The sequence below is a fragment of the Amblyraja radiata genome, chromosome 10, assembly GCF_010909765.2.
Source record: "Amblyraja radiata isolate CabotCenter1 chromosome 10, sAmbRad1.1.pri, whole genome shotgun sequence".
NCBI classification, from domain to species: Eukaryota; Metazoa; Chordata; class Chondrichthyes; order Rajiformes; family Rajidae; genus Amblyraja; species Amblyraja radiata.
This window is the reverse complement of record NC_045965.1, coordinates 44,891,130-44,909,893: the sequence shown is the minus strand read 5'-3', so window position 1 is coordinate 44,909,893 and position 18,764 is coordinate 44,891,130. Positions and strand designations below refer to the sequence as shown.

Here is an 18,764-nt window from a genome sequence, read left to right as displayed (position 1 = left end):
GAAATCTTTGGTTTGGATGTTGTTGAAATTCAAGTATTGTTGAAGCTATACTCGACGAGCTAGTAAAGGAAATTCAATCATAGATTTGTACCTTGTAGATTGTGGAGAGCTGTGCGATTAGTTACTTTACAAAGATCAACTCCGGCAGACATGGCATTTAGCTGACATCCAGTTAAGCAAACAGCACAATGGCAAATAATCAACCATTTTCCTCACAGCGCCAGAGGCCCAGATTCAATTCTTACCTCAGGAGTGGAGTTTGCTTGTTCTCTATGTGAACATCTTTTAGGTTTTTATTAAGTATAGAGATACTGCACGGAAACAGGCCCTTCGGACCACCAATTCCGTGCCGAGCAGCGGTTCCCATACACTGGCACTATCCTACACACGAGGGACAATTTACAATTTTTACCTAAGACAATTAACCTACAAACCTGTAGGTCTTTGGAGTGTGGAAAGAAACCAGCGCCAGGAGAAAACCCACCCAGTCACGGAGAGAACATACAAACTCCCCACAGATAGCACCCTTAGTCAGGATCGAGCCAGATTGTCTGACGCTATAATGGGCCTGTCCCACTTAGGTGATTTTTCAGGCGACTGCCAAGTTGCCGGCAGTCGCCTGAAAAACCGGCAACTGGAATGGCCACTGTCAGAGTGGAACACACGCACACACACATCGCTTCCTTCACCAGCCCGTTATGTTAGCGGGAGACAGGGCAAGTGGGGGGAGCACTGTCTGAATGAAATTCACACAGTGCAAAGCAAATGCGATACAAACACACACCGCAATGAACAGGAAGGTTGGCGCTGTAATTAAGATGGCAAAAGCACAGTGTACGGCAAGTCCTTTAAAAGAGGGGGGAGACAACTTTTAAGAAGGCAGAGATACACGGCTGTGAAGCTCAGCGGACATTTAACATTACCGGTCGGTTATCCTTGGTTCTGAAAACTACTGCTTAGGTTTTTTTTCCCACAATGAGCCAATGAAATTCACTGGTCAGCACTGGCTACGAGAACCTTTGACCTCCTGGCAACCCATTAGGACATCCTGGCGACCCACCTACGGCACGAGAATTCTCGCTACTCTCCATGGCGGCTTCATTCTAGTTGCCACTAATTTTTCAACATGTTGAAATATTTGCGGCGACTATAATGAGGCCGCGACTAGTTCCCAGAATGCAGGAACTCATCACGACCATGAAGGCGACTCCCCGGCAACCACTCGCAAACGTGTCTCCTGCAGTCGCCTAAGTGGGACAGGCCCATAAGGCAGTAACTCTACCGCTGCTCCAAGGTGCTGCCCGTATGGAGTGTCCTCCAGTTGCTTTGGCTTCCTCTGACATGCCAAGCCCGAGTGGGTTAATTGACCAGTGTAAATTGTTCTAGTTAGTTAGTAATTGGTGAAATCAGAGGAGTTGACGAAAACATGCAGAGAATTAAAAAATTAAGCTACGGTACCGGTGTAAATGGGTGGTTGTTATTGGACAGTCTGAAGAGCCTGTTTTCATGCTTTATCTCTCCATTACTCTTATGTTTTTGGACAATTGTGACCTGGAGAGAAGGTTGTTGGAAAGGGAATATCGTTGAATATTAACAAGGGTATGTTGAAAGGAGATGGTCATTCCCTACCACTTTTGCAGTGCAAATGTAACTTGCACTTATAAGCCAGTATCTAAATGCTGTTCATACCTTACTGCAGGCAGGCAGGCACAGATTGCAGCTGATATGTTTTGTAACTTATTTAGGCAATAGAAGGGGAAGCAAGAGGAAGCAAGAAAAATGTAGGTGCCCAATGCAGCAAGAAATTTTGTACATTAAATGATGATTACTAAAACATCAACATCCATACGTGGTGTGGCGGCGCCTATCGGCAGCGGCACGACTACAGTCCGCATGTTTTTTTAATTTTTTTTTGTCTTGTTAAGTGTATGTGTTGAGTCTAATTTTTATTATTTTTCTTTAGCTGTGTATATGTGGGGGGTGGGGGAAACCGTTAGTCTCTTCCCCGTTCGGGGACCCGACTTTTTCCTCTGTCGGGTCTCTGGTGTCATTGGGCCTAGCATCGTGGAGCCGGCGGCGGCCTCTGGCCGGGACCAATCTGAGGGCTCCAGTCGCGGAGCCTGCGGACCTGCCATCGCGGAGCTGGCCGACTTCGGAGCGGGAGGAGTTGTAGTGACGCGCAGCTGTGACCCGACTTCGGAGCTTTGGAGGCTCCAGGCGCAGGAACATTGGGAGCTCGCAGGTCCCTGGTGGGAGACCGCTTTTCGGGGCTCCCGCAACGGCAACTTCTCCCTCTAGAATCGCGGGGTTTAAAGGACACGGAGCAAGGCCTAACATCGCCCCGCGTGACTTAAACGGCCACAGGACTTACCATCGCCCGCCGGGGGCTTTAACATCGTGAGCCCCAGTCGCCTCGATGCTGCAGTTGGACTGCTGGACCGCAGGAGAAGAACAAAGGGAAGAGACAAGACTTTGCCTTCCATCACAATGAGGAGATGTTGGAGATTCACTGTGATGGATGTTTATGTAAACTGTGTTAAGTGTGGGTCTTGGGGTTTTTTTGTAATGTAATTTCGTTCAAACCAAGCTGTTTGAATGACAATAAAAGACATTCTATTCTATTCGCTATTCTATTCCATTAAACAGTGAAAACTGCTATTTGTACAACATGCACAACCCCTTCATGACCACCCCCTTGACTGACCTTGCTATTTGGCATAAACTTTAGAATCTTGTGAATATAAAGTATGACGAGAGAAAAAAAATCTTTGCAGGAGTATTTTGAAATGAAAATTATCTTGAATTCAACAGAAATCTAAATACATGTCAAGCTGCATTTGTGGCAGTAGCCAGAATTAGGTCATAATATCATACATCATCAGAATTAATAGGCCATTGATCTGACATTATCTCTATCTCTATCTCTCTTCCCCCCCCCCCATACTGTGTACTGCTTGAGCTGCTAAATATTTTCAGCATTTTCTGTTTTTATTTCAGGTAAACAATATCCACAGTATTTTATGATTATAAAATGTATGTAATTCTATTTTCCCTCATTTCTCATTCTCAAGTATAATCAGTAATCTAACTTTATAATGCATGTGGATTACCGGAATTAGGTGCCTCAATATGAAAAATAAAGCAGTGTGACAGTACTTTTTTTTAAATCAAGGAGTTTTTTTTGTGAATGTGCCGGCTGAAACAGCCAGGCCCTAACTTATCATAAGTTTCTGACTTGGTGTCAGAATACTCAAATGAGTACAGGTAAACAAATGAGAGTCATAGAGAGAATGAAAGAAAATCATGACAAGAAGACAACCATTCAGACCATCAAGTCTGTGCCAGTAGAAATAAGGCTCCTCAGTGCTCCAGAGAAAATAACCTACATTTTAGCCAACCTTTCTTCAGAGTTAGGACAGCAGTAGAGTTGCTGCCTTTCAGTGCCAGAGAACCGGGGTCGATCCTGCCTACAGGTTAATTGGTAAAATTATAAATTGTCCATAGTGTGAAGGATAGCGTTAGCATATGGGGTAATCGCTCGTCGGCTCTCTAAAGCTATTGCCCGGGCAATATCCTCATAAATGCATCCTCTGAATTGTAATCACATCGTTCCTACAACATTGTTTTTGAACAGTAAACAATAACTCAGTCATGGCCTAATTACCATTATTTGCTGTTCTACCAAAATCTCTATAAGTTTTATATTCTATGCCTCAGATTTTTAGGCTTCAGTATTTCAGGGACCCGGGTTTAATCCTCACTTTGGGTGCTGTCCAAGTAAAGTCTGCATGTTCTTCCATTAACCATTCGGCTTCCTTTGTGTGCTCATACATCCTAAAGACATGCTGTTAGGTTAATCGGTGACTGTGAAGTCCCCATTAGTGTAGGTTAATGGGGAAAAAAAATGCTGGGGGATTTGATGAACATATTTGAGAGAGAATAAGTTAAAGGTGCAGGAAAATTAGGAGAGAGGCTATGGGACTCATGGCCTCCTGCAGGGATGTAAGAATAAAATAAATAAAGAACCCATCTTGGTTTTTTTTAAATCTCTTTATTGACCTATCCTGGTACTTTTAATAATCCGTGTTAACAATTGTACTGAAGTCATTCTTACTCAAATTTCACAATACTCATAACATTTGTTTACACTTTAACCTTCAATAACATACTTAAGAATACCCAAGTCCTTTTGAACAACTATTATTCAATTCCTTACTATTTAAAACGAATACTCCACTTATTTAATTTTTTCTACCAAGTGGATAACCACATTTTTCAACATTATATTCCACTTAACTTGTTGTTTCTCATTTACTTAGTCTAAGTGTATCCTCAACCCATTTAAAATCCAACTCATAACCAATATGCCAAATATTTCCAGCATTCCATATTCACCAAATCAAATCAACTTCCCCCCCATAGCCATTATTCAGTTTACTGTTTACCAATTATTTAAAAACTCATTACCCATTCATTCCCACTCTTTGCTTGTTAACTAATCCTTAGTGTGCAGCAATACTCATGCTTCAAATTTGTTTAATAACCTCTTGCAGTCCGTCAAAGATTTTCTGAAAGCACGTTGACCATATCCAGTGGTTTTTTTGCTCATTTATTCTGCTAATTACAACCTAAAACTCTTTTTAAAAAATTCAAATGTAATTTCTATTTGGCTAAGCTATGTTAATGCCCTGTGACTACTTTCTTATTAATAGATTCTAGCATGTTCTTTACGCCCAACATCTGACTTATTAGTCTGCAGTTCACCATTTTCTCTCCCCGTTCATTCATGAAGAATGGAGTTACATCTGTCCCCTTCAAATTTGTGAGAACCATTCTAGAATCTATGGCATGGTGGAAAATGAAAACTTGAAATGCAGATTAATCGGATTTCAGTCACATTTATTGGTCTTTTAAAAAAAACTAAAGCTAAATTCTTCAGCTTCTTCACTCTAGAGCTACGTTCAGCAGTGTTTTCAGGTTTTCTGCCTCTACTTTCAAGAAGGTAGTCACAAATAAAATTGCTTCATTTCCCTGCCATTTCCTTTTCCTGTAATATTTGTCCTTTTTCAATAATGAACTCACATTAACTTTTTCTATACTTTCTTTTTGTTGTACACACACACACACACTTATAGAAGCTTCTAAAGTCTGATTAGTTTCTTGCAAGATTATTCACATGGTATACTGTTTCCTTATCAACATTTTGTTCCTTTCCCAAATTACGAAAGGTTCCTAATTCATTAATTCACTACACTTTAAGCAACATTGCAAATCTTTGCCTTTAACTTCTCATTAGCCATGGGTTTTATATGATATTTGAAATAAACAATATAAACATTATAATTTATTATTTGTTCAGTGTCATTAGTTGTAATGACATTTTAGAATTACATCAACACATGCTTCCCATCTACGTAGTTGGATTTTTAAAAAACGTCTCTTTTTAGATTGAGCTAAAAACTTTAAATCCATATATAAAATTTTATTGCATTCTATTAAATGCTTTCATTCTTCTTGAAAAGACCAGAAGTGCAAGGTTTTAATTAGCACATCCTCAATCCACAATACAAGATCTAAAACAGGTTATATCATTGTTTGTACTTCAACAAGCTAATCAGGAAAGTCATTGTCCATGAATTTGTCTTTTACACAATTATTGCACACTTGGTTTGTCCAGTCTTTCTGTTGATTAAAGTTCCCCATAATTATTATATTACCCTTGTTACATGCAGCATAAATTTCCTAATTTATAACATCGCCATTGCATGCCCCCCCCCCCCCCCCCCCCCTTTGTTTTCCTAATTTTCTTTATAATTTCATTCTAAAATTCAAAATTCTCTGTATGCTTCCAGGCTCTCTACTGCATTATTTTCAGTCTCATTCTTCCCTATTTTGCCTTCTCATCCTCAATGCACATTGCCAAAACTGGAGCCTCCTGGGTGAGAATCACATGCTTTTTCCTTGTGGGAACACACTTATTTGAAACCCTTAAATCTCCTTCTTAAATGCTCACATTGCCCAGAGACTGATTTATCTTCAAATAGCTATTTCTGGTGGACCTTTAGTAAATCACTTCTTAGTCAAATAAAGTTAACCTTATCCCAATAGTGAACCTTTAACCCTATTTTATCTTTGTCCTTTTCCATAACTATGTTAACCCTAAATGAATTATGATCACAACCAACAAAATACTCCCGCACTGATACTTTTTCAACTGCTCAGCTTCATTCCCCAAAGCCAAAAAACCCTGCAGATCCTGCAAACGGAAAATGCCTGAATACACAAGAGGTCATACAACACATGTCCAAAGAGAAACAGAGTTAGTGTTTCAGGTTAATGACGTTAACTGTTTCACTCTACAAAGGTGCTGCCTAACATGCCAAATATTTCCAGCATTTTATATTCACCAAATCAAATCAACTCCCCCCCCCCCCCCCCCCCCCCCCCCCCCCCATAGCCATTATTCAGTTTACTGTTTACCAATTATTTAAAAACTCCTGAATGCAGTTAAGGAATACCATGCTCTCAATCATATTTATACCAACTCTATCTGTTACTATTAAGGTTAAAAAAAAAACTTTTATTACTGCTTTAGCACTTTTACATGTCAGAAATGTGCTTACAAATTTGTTCTCTTTCCCTCAGAGATCTTTAATACATTCCCAACAATATTTCTGTGCCATTTTTTGTTCTTTAATTCAACGTATAGCCTAATTTCACAGAAGATTTACATCATAGAAAGCCATTTGACTCAGTTCCCAGTTATATCAGTTCCCTCATTATAATGGACCACACGAGGGAGGGGGTGGAATGATGTCCGTTATAACCAAGTAAGGTATCATCATTGCATGTATTTGAAACAAAGAACTACAGATGATGGTTAATCCACAAAAGAACACAAAGTGCTGGAGTAACTCAGCGGATCAGGCAGCATCACTAGGGAACATGGATAGGTGATGTTGGGACCCTTCGTCAGACCGATTCAGTATGCAGTGCTATTCCATCTTAAAACTAGGCACCGATGCTACTGGTCTGCACCAGCAAGCCCTTCTTCGAAGGTTGACGCAGCTGTTGTTACCGCTCACGCTGTAGCTTTTGGCTGTCAGCTTCCTTCAGGCCGCTGCCAACGACATGACACGCTCAGTCACCATGGTGCCCCCACCCCTCCCACCTGGTGCCACTTCCAAGGTGGAGTATGTTGGCGACTCCGGGGGAAAAGGAGAAGGAGGTGGCAGTGGTGGGGGATGGGAAAGAGGCCTTGTGGACAGACCAACGGAAGAAGCAGGAGGTGGCGGCTGTCGAGCAGATAAAGGGAAGGAGAAAGGAGCAGCTGGTAAGAGGGGAGGGAGCCCCGCAGTGACCGTGGGTGGCTTGACAGTGGCGGCGGCCCGAAGAAAGCCCTGTCCTCAGGAGCCACATGAGCAGCAAAAATAGCAGCTTCAATTGGACCGTACAGTGAGTGAAGAACGGCTTGCTGGAGACCCTCATAAGCATGCGCTCTAAGCGGCCGGGGTGGCAGTACGAGTTGAGAGTGTGTCTGCTATAACCAAAATCCACTATAAAGGGGCATGTTAAAACAAGGATTTACTGTACTAACTTGCTCTTTCATTCTAAGCCTCCATTTATAAAACCCAGGATTATTTTCTCAAGGTATCCTGCATTTTTTAACAATCTATGTTTATATGTCCTCAGACCTCTGTTCTCCTATATCTTTTAAAATTGTGCCCTTTACATTATAATTGATAATATGTCGAACATCATCTCACAGCTACAGTTGCTCCATAAGGTGAAATAAACACAAAAAGTGTTATGAAGATCGAGCAGCATGCGTAGAAGGATGACAGTAGGCTTAATGAAGGATGACAGTAGGCTAAGTAGACTAGTCAATGGCATTTGTTGAGTCATGATCGTTTTTTTTGCCATTGGTGCACCTAGTTTACAGCATCTGTAGTTGCTTTGCTCCAAATTCCCAATATCTACAGTTTAAAAAAAAGGATAACAATGCCAAACCATTCTAGCTTTATTCTTGAACTCATTTAAGCCCTTGATTACATAATACTTTTTACCAACTTTCCTATAGATAAGCTTAGTTTATTGTCATAGACACTGGGGTTCATGTCAGATGAAGTTCAGTTTGTTTTTTCCCTACTTGGGTAATGATGAAAATATGCCACTTTTTACACTACAGGATGGAAATAAAATTATCAAATACCTTGCAAATATCAGAACAGATCTAACATTCAGTTCTATCAAAAATCAGAACCTTTAAACTCAAATTGCAAACAGAAATTATGATTTAAATGCACTTATAATCTGAAACGTATATTTCAGATAACATATCTTTTGAAGATCTAATATCCTAAGAGAAACCTGTTAGCTTGTGCAGCAATTATACCTCAATTCTGATATTGTCTTTTAACAATTAGCAACTTGTTATACAATATGTTTACAACTGGTTTACATATGGAGTTCAACTTACTTAACAATTTGTTATTTTGAAAGATTCAAATCATGACTGCTTTATAATAGTGACTGGGGGGGGGGGGGGATATTAATTAACAATGGAAGAAGTTTCAAATAAAATAAATAATTAGAGACAGCAAGACTTTCCAAAATGGCCAACTACAGATTACTAAGCCAGGTTTTGAATTGTAAATAAGCCTTTAACATGGACAACATCTACTACAGGAAACACCAGAACCTCATTTAAAAGCTGTGTGCAACATTATTCTGTGACAAACAATCTGCTGGAGGAACTCAGCTGATGGAAAAGCATGGAGATGCTGCTTGACTTGCTGGGTTCCTCCAGCCAACTGTTGTTTCTCCAGATTCTAGCATTTGTTGTCTCTTGTGTCCATTCTTCAGTCCCCAATTCTCCATTCTTCGTATAAACAAAGTTTAAAACTAAAAGTGTCCAGAACATCATCTATTTTTTCATCATTTTTTTCCTGCTTTCCACATTACAACCGTTTATTTTGTCCCTCTTCTATTTATGGTGGTGAATAGGCTGATGTTATTCTCGCTGGTAGGATAGTTATGCATTGCACTCATCCTTCCATGCAGCTCATCACCTTCATTCCTCAACAACAAATGAAAAGTCCTATGAGTTTCCATTTTAACAGTTAAATACTGGAATGAATTGCAGGTACTTTTGAGCATTTATACCACATGAATACGAGCTTGCAATGAAGCTCTCTGAACCTTTCAATAAAATTCCGCCAATTAATAATTTCTAGATAGCTTATTGTTTTCATATCTCTTCATAACAGTGAAGATAAGGAATGTCAAAGTAGGGAGCTATATTAATTAAAGAAATAAACCAGATTCTCCCATAAATATTTCACCGTATGTCTACACGTGCAGTGTTGTACCTGCTGGCCTGGTTAAAAGAAACAGCAATTAATCCCATGATTAAAATTTTAATTACTTAATCTTGTATCAATTAGATAGCCAATTACAATATCCAGTGTGTTCAAGTTTATTTTATTACTAAACCTGTCATCCAAAAACCAATCCAGACAGCTAATGTTTATTTTTCTTCTTTTTTCTACTTCCAGAGACTAATAAAAAATTATTTAGAAAAATATTTTCATGATATGGATGGGCGCAAAGATTTGTGTTGTGTTGGGGTCACAGACTAAGATTTTAATTTCTTATTGCTTCTCCAGACTCAAGCATCTCTTGGGACATTTTGGTGATGTGATGAGTGCAGTGAGTGAGAGTTGTTGAAATAAGGAAAACCACAAAAACCTACCCATTAATTGCAGAACTAATTCATAGCCTAAATCGCAATAGTATAATTAAGCACAAGAACCCAATACAAACTGTTACCACAAGGAAGGCTCCTTTAAAGCCATTGCTAATAATTTATTGATAGATCATATGTTATTATGTTCTGGAAGAGCTCAATACAACTGGTATATAAATACCATCACAACCCTGATAGGAGGCTCCAATTAAATTAATTTGTAACAGTGTTGGTGTTGTGTCCCCATTTTTCATTAAAATACCCTGTAAACTTGATAGACACAAACTGCTGGAGTAACTCAGTGGGTTAGGCAGCATTCTGGAGAAATTGGATAGGTGATGTTTTGGGTCAGGAACTTTCTTCAGACTAATTGTAGTGCCACCCCCACCCCACTGGCTTGTAAACTAACCAAACAAAATAAGAGGTGCTGTTCCTCTAATTTGCCTCGCCCTGGCAATGGAGTTCAGGATAGAAAAGGCAATCCAGTGGCAAAAGACAGCACCTCAAATTTCTTTAGGGTAGCTTACAACCCAGCGGTATGATCGTTCAATTCTCCAATTTCAGATAACTTCTACAAACACCTCCCTTCCCTCGCCCTTTCCTCCACTAAAAGTCCGTTAACCGGTTCCAGAGTTTTTAACGGTGTATCCCTCTTGGGCTCACACCATCTCTAGCAAACAATCGGCCTACCAGCGAACCTCCTTGCTCGAGGTCATTTGTTGCCAGCCGCAATTTGTCCGAATCTCCCCCATCCCCATCCCCCCTCCCCCACATTAAGCCTGAAGACAGGTCCCAAACCAAAACGTCACATTTATTTTTTCCATAGATGATGCCTGACCCGCTGAGTTACTCCAGCTTTTTGTGTCTATCATTGTCTAAACCAGCATCTGCAGTTTCTTTTTTATTACCAGTAAACTTGATAACGTTCTTTGTTTTTGAGGAAAAACTTGGTTAACAGTGTGGATGGGCAGAGTTATCACACAGAACTTTGAAGATTTAATATTCCATTCATGACACCTTTAACATAGCAAAGCATTCCAATGCACCTCATTGGAGCATACCACTTTGGGAGATTATTACTAATATGATCCCTAAAGAGGCTCCTTAAAAAGAGAGAAATAGGAGTAATTAAAATTTAGGGAAGTTTCAGAGACTAGAATTAGGCAAATGGAAATGCCTTGGTGGACTGCAGGAGTAGTGGATTACAGAGAGTGGAATGGGTGAAACCATGAAGGGATTTGAAAGCAAGATTAAGAACGTTACAAAGGTTAACTGGGAGCCATACGGATCAGCAAGAACAAGGATGATGGATGAACAAGGATTTGATATGATTTAGGACAATGGAAGCAGAATATTGAATGACCTCATGTTTTTAGAAGATAGAATGATCATGGTCATTTTTGTTAAAAAGTGCATTTAAATTGTAATTTTTTTACATCCTCGAGTGTGAGAAAACAACCAGAAAATCAGTTTTGCTTATTTTAATCAAGGAAAAAAAAATCACCAAGGTAAAAGATAACACCACTAGTCTTGAATTAAGTAAAATCATGAAATATTTTACCCAAGAGAGCAGATAAGGTCTCAATTTAAAACTTTGATTTCAAGTGGAACAATGCATAGCACAGCACTTGGGTAGAATCGTACAGGAGTGTTAGCAAGATGTTTATCCAAGTCGCTGGAGTGTGTCTCTAGGTCACTATATGCTGATTCATGTTGAGAATCACAGAAGGATGCCATTCAGCCCATTGAGTCTGTCCCACTCTCAAGCCTTTCAAATAGCCTCACTTCAATCTTATGCAGCTCTCAAATTCTGTTTTCATATACTTACCCAGAATCCTTCTGTGATAAAATGGAATCTACTTCCACCATTACAACTTGTAGTCACCCCAGACCTTAACCATACCGTGTAAGAAATTCTCCTCCAACCTCACACTGTAAACTATTTTCCTCATGTCATTAAAAACACCTGACTGCAGCTGTCAGGTCAGTTACTCCAGAGTAACAAAAAGCACAGAGGAGGGTTTTATGAACAGATGCACCAATAGTGACCAGATATCATAAAGATAGAAATGGACAGCATCAGTGACAATATACATTTAAACTTGGCTAGCCAATCACAAGCCCTATGGGATTTAATGACATATGTCAAAGTTGGCTCAGTGTGTGTAGAAATTTGATATTCAGATTTGATGTGAATATGCCATGCTAGCCTGGTTCAGTACTTCATCCATGCCAGGCTGATTATGAGACACCAATATCATCAGATTTATTTCTGTTTCAATCAGTTGCTAGCGAAGGATAAACTCAATGGCTTGACTAGTTTGCCACGGGTCTAAATGTAAAATCATTAAAATTAAATATTAAAATTAAAGTACTCCAGAAAGGGTTCATGTTGAAAATAAACGCTGCCAAAATCCTTGTGCAACAACTATTGTTATGTCTGTTCTTTCCATTCAGAATGGAGCAAAAAGTTACTCAATATGAAGTGCGTTTACCATACAAGTCATGGAAAACACTGAAAAACTATCACCTCATGGCATATATTTCAATTGTTTTCATCAAAGAGTGCAGCTTTAATTGAAACACCCTCCCCCCTTTCAAAAAAAGCTTTTTCCCCCCCTAAATCAGTATTTTACAAAGTTGCCATACACGTAACCTTACCATTCAGCCTTGCTTGCCTGTTGGACCTTACTCGCAAAAATGTCTATAAAGAAAAACAGAAAAGAAAGGTGAAAAATAAATAAGAAGCACTTAAACTGTCAAATACTGCCCGAATATAAGTGAAATATATGTTTGAAGCAGATGGATTGCAGTGGATTCTCCCATTGCCCCAACTACACAGGATGTAAACAAAACCTACTTCCTCCTTGCCATTGGTGTGTTCTGGATCCTCCACTCCTGCTGGGTCCATGGCAGGAATAAAATGGGATAACCTGTCAATATTACTTGGCATGAATGTAGCACCTGGAAGCTTTGCACCTTTATAATCCGATCCGTGCAGTTCACAGCAACTGAGAGGATGTCATTGGATTGTAACCAAGAGGCTGCATCTTGCACAGCTTACACCAGGCCCCGGAGAAAGCGCGGCCACGTGACCGTCGGCGAAAGGTGAAAGTGCACATCACAAAGCGCGCCTGCGCCAAGCGCCCGATAGGTGGCAGCAGCTCAGCATCCAAGAACAGTGCCTGGACTTCTCTCAGTCAGCGCTGCAGCCCACGCTGTTCCTGCTCTTTGCAAAACACTTCATGCACTTCTTAATTATACCTGAAAACAACTTCATGCATTCAAGACAGAACATAATTTTTTTAAGCATTCAAGGCAGAAAATAAACCTTTCATCAATACAAGAAACAGTGGGACAATTTCCCTTCACATCTTAAGCAAACCCCCTTGAACTGAAAGTTGCACATTGAATTAATACAACATTAGAATTGGGAAAGAACAGGTAAATGTTGTCATTGAACGAAAAATACACACACACAAATTAGATTGCAGACTACTGATGAGACTGGTACAGTTATAACAGCTCCTCATAGAGGCAACATTCTCTGGCACTATTCCTTCTGCATGTGAGAGGTTAATGATAGCACAACACAGTAAAACACACATTTTCATCAACAACAGGAGAGCATCAATTATACAAACTATTTATAATTAGAAGTGGTGAGGATCCAATAATTCACTTACTGAGATACTCAAACACTAATTAAGCCAGATATACAGTTTGTTTTCTCTCACCGTTAAGGATGTCGTCTTCTGGAGTCATAAAGTACAGAAGACCATTTGGCTATCATGTCTATGTCAGTGATTTGAAAGGGCTCTCCAATTTGTTGCATTCTCCTGCTCTTTGTCAATATCCTGCATTTATTTTCTTTTTCACGTATATAACAATTTCCCTTTTGAAATTTATTGTTGGATCATCTTGTAACCACTGCACTCCAAGCCACTGAATCAAATAATGTTTAGCTAAAACTTAACTCACCTGATTATTTTGCCTGATATCTTAAATTTATGTCTTCTGGTTTCTGAGCCTCCAGATAGAGAAAATATTTGCCTCTTATTTAGTTCATTGGATCTCTCATAACTTTGGATATTAAATCTACTCTTAACCTTCTCTATGGAGAACAGTCATGGATTTTCTTGATTGACCCACATTCAAGTTCCCTCATTTCAGGTTTCATTCCATTAAAACTCCTCTGCAACCTCTCTATACATTTTGCTGTAATTTAGCAATTATTTTTATAAAGGATCCTTGCAATCTATGGTGTTCTGTCCTAGTATATTCTGCATGGTGAATTTCAAGAGTACCTACGACATAAAGCTGCAATAAGAAATACCCTTCTTGAGCTTAAATGCATGAGCAATTATACCTCTGTCAATTGTGACATGAATTATTGAGAATTACCTGAGCAGTAGGCATTGGTTTGCTTGTCTGTATGCATGATTTTTTAAAGAGATACTGTATAGCATGGAAATAGGCCCTTTGCTCCAACAAGTCCACGCCAACCGTTGATCACCCTTACACTAATTCCATGTTATCCCACTTTTGCATGCTACAGACAATTTACAGAGTCCAATTAACCTACAATTTTGGCACGTCTTTGGAATGTGGGAGGAAACCAGAGCACCCAGAGAAAACCCACGAGGTAGCAGGGAGAAATTGCAACCTTTGCATGGAGAGCACCCGTAGCCAGGATCAAACCCGGGTCTCTGGTGTTCTGAGGCAGCATTTCTACCCCTGCACCACTCTGCTGCCTTTAAGTAGTAGAATGGATGCTCCGGAATAGAGAGCTGTTCATGTAATTCCACTGAGTGAAAGATTTTGGTTATATTCATTCACTTGACAAAAGTACAACAGCATAAGCAGGACCTTTGAGAACCAATGGCAACCTCAAAGTGAAAATGTTTCCCATTTGTTCAAAATATTGAGGGTGAACCATATTTTACAAATTAAAACTGTTCAGTGTTTTAATGGGGTAAGAGTTTTAAATGAAGCTGTGAACAGTGAGGGAGAAGAACGCAAACAGTCTTTCAGCCCATCTAGTTTACTAGATAATTTCACATCTGGGGAGATCAGTTAATCTTTCTTATAACTTTGGATTAATAGAAGGTGTCATTTTTAATATATTTTGCCTTAATCTACTTTCCACTGAATCATGATAGTGTTCATTTATTAATAGAGTTAAGTGGTTACTTTGGAATTGAGAGGAAAGTTTAAAGGAGATGTGCAAGGCATTTTTTTTACACAGAGAGTGATGGGTGCCTGGAAAGCACTGCTAGGGGTGATAGTGGAGGCAGAAACAATAGTGACATTTAAGAGGTCTTCAGATAAGTACATTGATATGCAGGGAAGGGAGGGATATAGATTACGAGCAGGCACAGGCGATTAGTTTAACTTGTCATCATGTTTGGCAAAGACATTGTGGACTGTTCCTATGCTTTACTGTTCTATGTTCTGTGTTCTACATGCAGATTTTGGCAACATTACCTTGAATTCAATCCTTTGCTTTAGTTCTGATTCAGTACAAATTATAACTCATAATTTACCTCTTTGTTCCCTTCATGATTTAAGTGTGTTGCTAATGATCTTTTCCTGTTATCCACTACAATTTGTTTCCAGTATTATGTTTAACTTTATGTTTCCTGTCCCGTGATTTTAAAATGCAGTCCTGTACAATCATTGTCGTCTTCCCTCGATCCTTCCCTCTGACTCTTATCTTTATGTTAATTAAGCATCGAAAGAAGAACGTCATGTTCTCATTTTGCCTTCTCACTGACAAAAAAAAAGTGATTTCTCATCAAGGTAAGTGATTTCTCATTTCAGGAAAGAATAACAGCGTCAGTAGTAATTACCTGATTTCTGCTTTCTCACTACACATTATATTACCTTCATCAATGAATGAGTAGCAAGAGAATTCCACATTTAAGGTACTAACATTTTACAGAATTTAAAATTGCGGAAGAATTAAAATTCAGTAACAAGTAAATAAATAAAACACATTTTTGCAAGATCACATAACATCTAGATATTTTTTACTTGGTAAAATATCACAGGACTGCGCTCCTTGGACAAACTATTTTCATTTAGGGTCGAAAGAAGGTTGATGTCACCAAGCGAGGTCACCTTGGGGTTAAGATACCTGAACAATGAGATCCCTCAGATGTTGAGGTATATCTCAAATTATATGCCCAGCAATGGAAATTCAGACCCAAACTAAACCCCAGGAGAACACGATATACTCAACGGAAGGTCAGACAGGCCAATGTGAGGCAACTGATAATTATCCAGCCACTCCAGCTCATTAGCTCAACTTGGGAGGGTAGAACAGTCATTGGAGCTGGCATTCTTCTCATTCCAATCTTTCCAAATAAACTTTCTAAAATAATCCAAAATCGTGATCCAGCAGAAAAGTTACGTGGTCTTTACTTCTGCTTCGCAACATGAGTTTGGTCCTGAAAGTTTTGTTGGTTAAGCTCCAGCATTTCACAATGTGCATATTCGCAGGTCTGTCAATTTCCAAATTTGCTTAAAATCCTTGGGTTTAAATAAATCAAGTATGTGCACCCCACTCGTGGAAAACAGAATCCACATCTGTGTGCAATTCCTGTGTGTTAAAGACTCTTAAAGATGGGGACAGATTTTTGCGTTACAAGGGAGTAGATTACTTTTTGGCAATGCACTCCTGATATGTAATGGGGAAGACAAAATATGTGTACAGCGCTGGAGAAAACACAGTCACTACTCACAAAGCCCAATTGCAAAAGAAGGGCACAATATGTCAGACGTGTTAAAATAATACTTTTTAAATCAAACAGTGAAATCAGCATTTTTGTTCCAGCCCCTTACTGGGTGGTGTTTTATTTTCACACTTATTAATTTGACTGCCAAAACTACAAATAAAAAATGTGATGCTCCTGCACTATGTTTACACATTCCATGAAAATTCTAATGTGAGCGAAGTAAAACAGTTTGACCCCCCACCAAAATCATCCACCATCCAGTCATTATTTTTGCTTATTTGTATTTGTTTTTTTGCAGTTCTCCTGTTCCTCTGATAATAGACCTGACAAATGCACCATTGGGAATGGTAAATGGCCAAACAGAACATGGTTTGAGCTGAGTTAACAGACATAAGCCGCAGCAACAGTAGGTGCACTGTAATTGGTCTCAGAACTCTTGAGCTATGGAAAGGTAAATCAACCCGTGGCCTCGATCTCGATCCTTATCCAGTGACTTGAAAGACAGAGTGTAAACTCCAGCTGAGAACTGACCAGCTTTGACCATCGTAGTCCCTAAGATGGAAGAGCTGTGTTAAAAAGCACTACCCAAGTTACAAAATGAATGGTTGGTTGTCCAGGATAGGTGAAGAACTACTGATGCCTGAGCATCAATGCTTCAACACAAGTCGTTGATTTGAGTATCCGACAGTAGGGAAAAAAAGTGTGAATAATAATTTATTTTCATGCCAGCTATTTTCCAGGTTTCAAATCATAAAAACCTTTCTATTGTCCAGAGCCTGCACAAATTAAAACTGGTTTAATATTAATAGCTCTTTTTAGTGACCAGCTTTAATGACCTGCTCAAAACTGGAATGCTTTCTGTATGATAATATATATATTTTTAAATCATATATTCCAAGTGATGAAATCAACTTCCTTATAGCATTCTCTGTAACTAACATAATCAGGTTTATGTAATTCTTCAGGAAATATTGGCATTATATTGAACTTAATCTTTTGTTTAAATAATCCTAATTGCCGGTTATTTGAGTTGTTCCCTAGAATTAAAAAGATCTCTCTTTTTATCATTACCCATTGTAAAACCTTTATTTTTTTAAAGGAATCCTACTGGTGAGAATTCCTACTTCAGATGATCCTTGCTGATGAGATTGCCCATTTAAATGATGCTCTGATTGAAAAGGGAGTCCTATTGATAAATCACATGGATGATATCCTTTCGGGAAAGGTTTCCTCATTCTGATATTGGAATAGTTGGAACATTATCCAGATACACATACGAATCACATTGCACCTGGGTTCTTACAACTGTCAATGGATGCCATGCTTTCCCTTTTCCCACCTGGTATCTGTCTGAATGATGAGTGTCATCTGCAGAGAGAGGTGATGCTGTCGGTGATTCCCCTTCCTTTTTAATTGGTGCTGATAGCAATACAGACTGTGGAAAAAGAAAATAACATTTTGTTAAAGCTACACCATTCACAATACTGCAAATTAAAAGAAAATGTCAATATTAGAAAAAATTAACATTGTCAAAATAGGACTACAATTCATGTCGGTAGGAACACATAACACCAGTGTACAAGTAATTCTGGCAATGTCTTCTCATCTCTTCTCATCGACTCACAGTATTGTGCTGGCATCTGCTTCTCTTCGTTAGAAGGAAATGCCCACAGTTCTCTCTATTAATCCTTATGATAAAATTTTCTCAAAGAAAGTATTTCTCAAAGAAAGGAAAATACATCGAACTCACAGTATTTCTCAAAGAAAGGAAAATACATCAAAAATATTACAAAGAGGTTCAAATTATCAGGTGTGATACACGTTCTGCTGTCTTAAACTAATTTTCCTTTCTTCCCACGCACTTTGACCAATTTCCAAGCAAGATTGAAAAACCACCAAGACCACCTACCTATTCTGAGACAACAACTGATAACAAGACTTAAAATTCTTTCTACAGGTTTGAAGTTAGTAAAAAAAATGCTTGCCAGTGTGAATTTACACAGCAAGCCAAGAATTGTTACAACTTTGTGTCTGTTTGCAATAATAACATTATGAATCAAACCTTAGGAATCAGAAGGCAAAGTGAATCCCATGAAAAGTAATGCAATGTTTTACAAAAAGATAGTCTCACATTCCTTAACATGACTTGGAGTTTAGCAACAGCTTTAATTTATGCAGCAATGCTCTACCCATTTAAAAAGGCACTTCATAGGAGAATTAGAAAATAAAATTTGATACCAGGTTTCAACTGAAGTTAGTGGAAAAGATAATCAAAA

The 18,764-nt window shown here is 38.9% G+C and overlaps 1 protein-coding gene across 5 annotated transcripts in view; it reads right to left on the bottom strand.

Annotated features, from left to right (window-relative positions):
• Positions 1 to 18,764, bottom strand: part of rnf220 (ring finger protein 220) — a 407,730-nt gene that overhangs the window by 85,353 nt on the left and 303,613 nt on the right. For all 5 annotated transcript variants that reach the window (XM_033028712.1, XM_033028711.1, XM_033028714.1 and 2 more), the window contains exons 5-6: positions 17,828 to 17,923; positions 12,410 to 12,452 (exon numbers count right to left, since the gene is read on the bottom strand). In XM_033028712.1, coding sequence (XP_032884603.1) covers positions 12,410 to 12,452; positions 17,828 to 17,923 — 139 coding nt within the window. The remainder of the gene's footprint in view (positions 1 to 12,409; positions 12,453 to 17,827; positions 17,924 to 18,764) is intronic.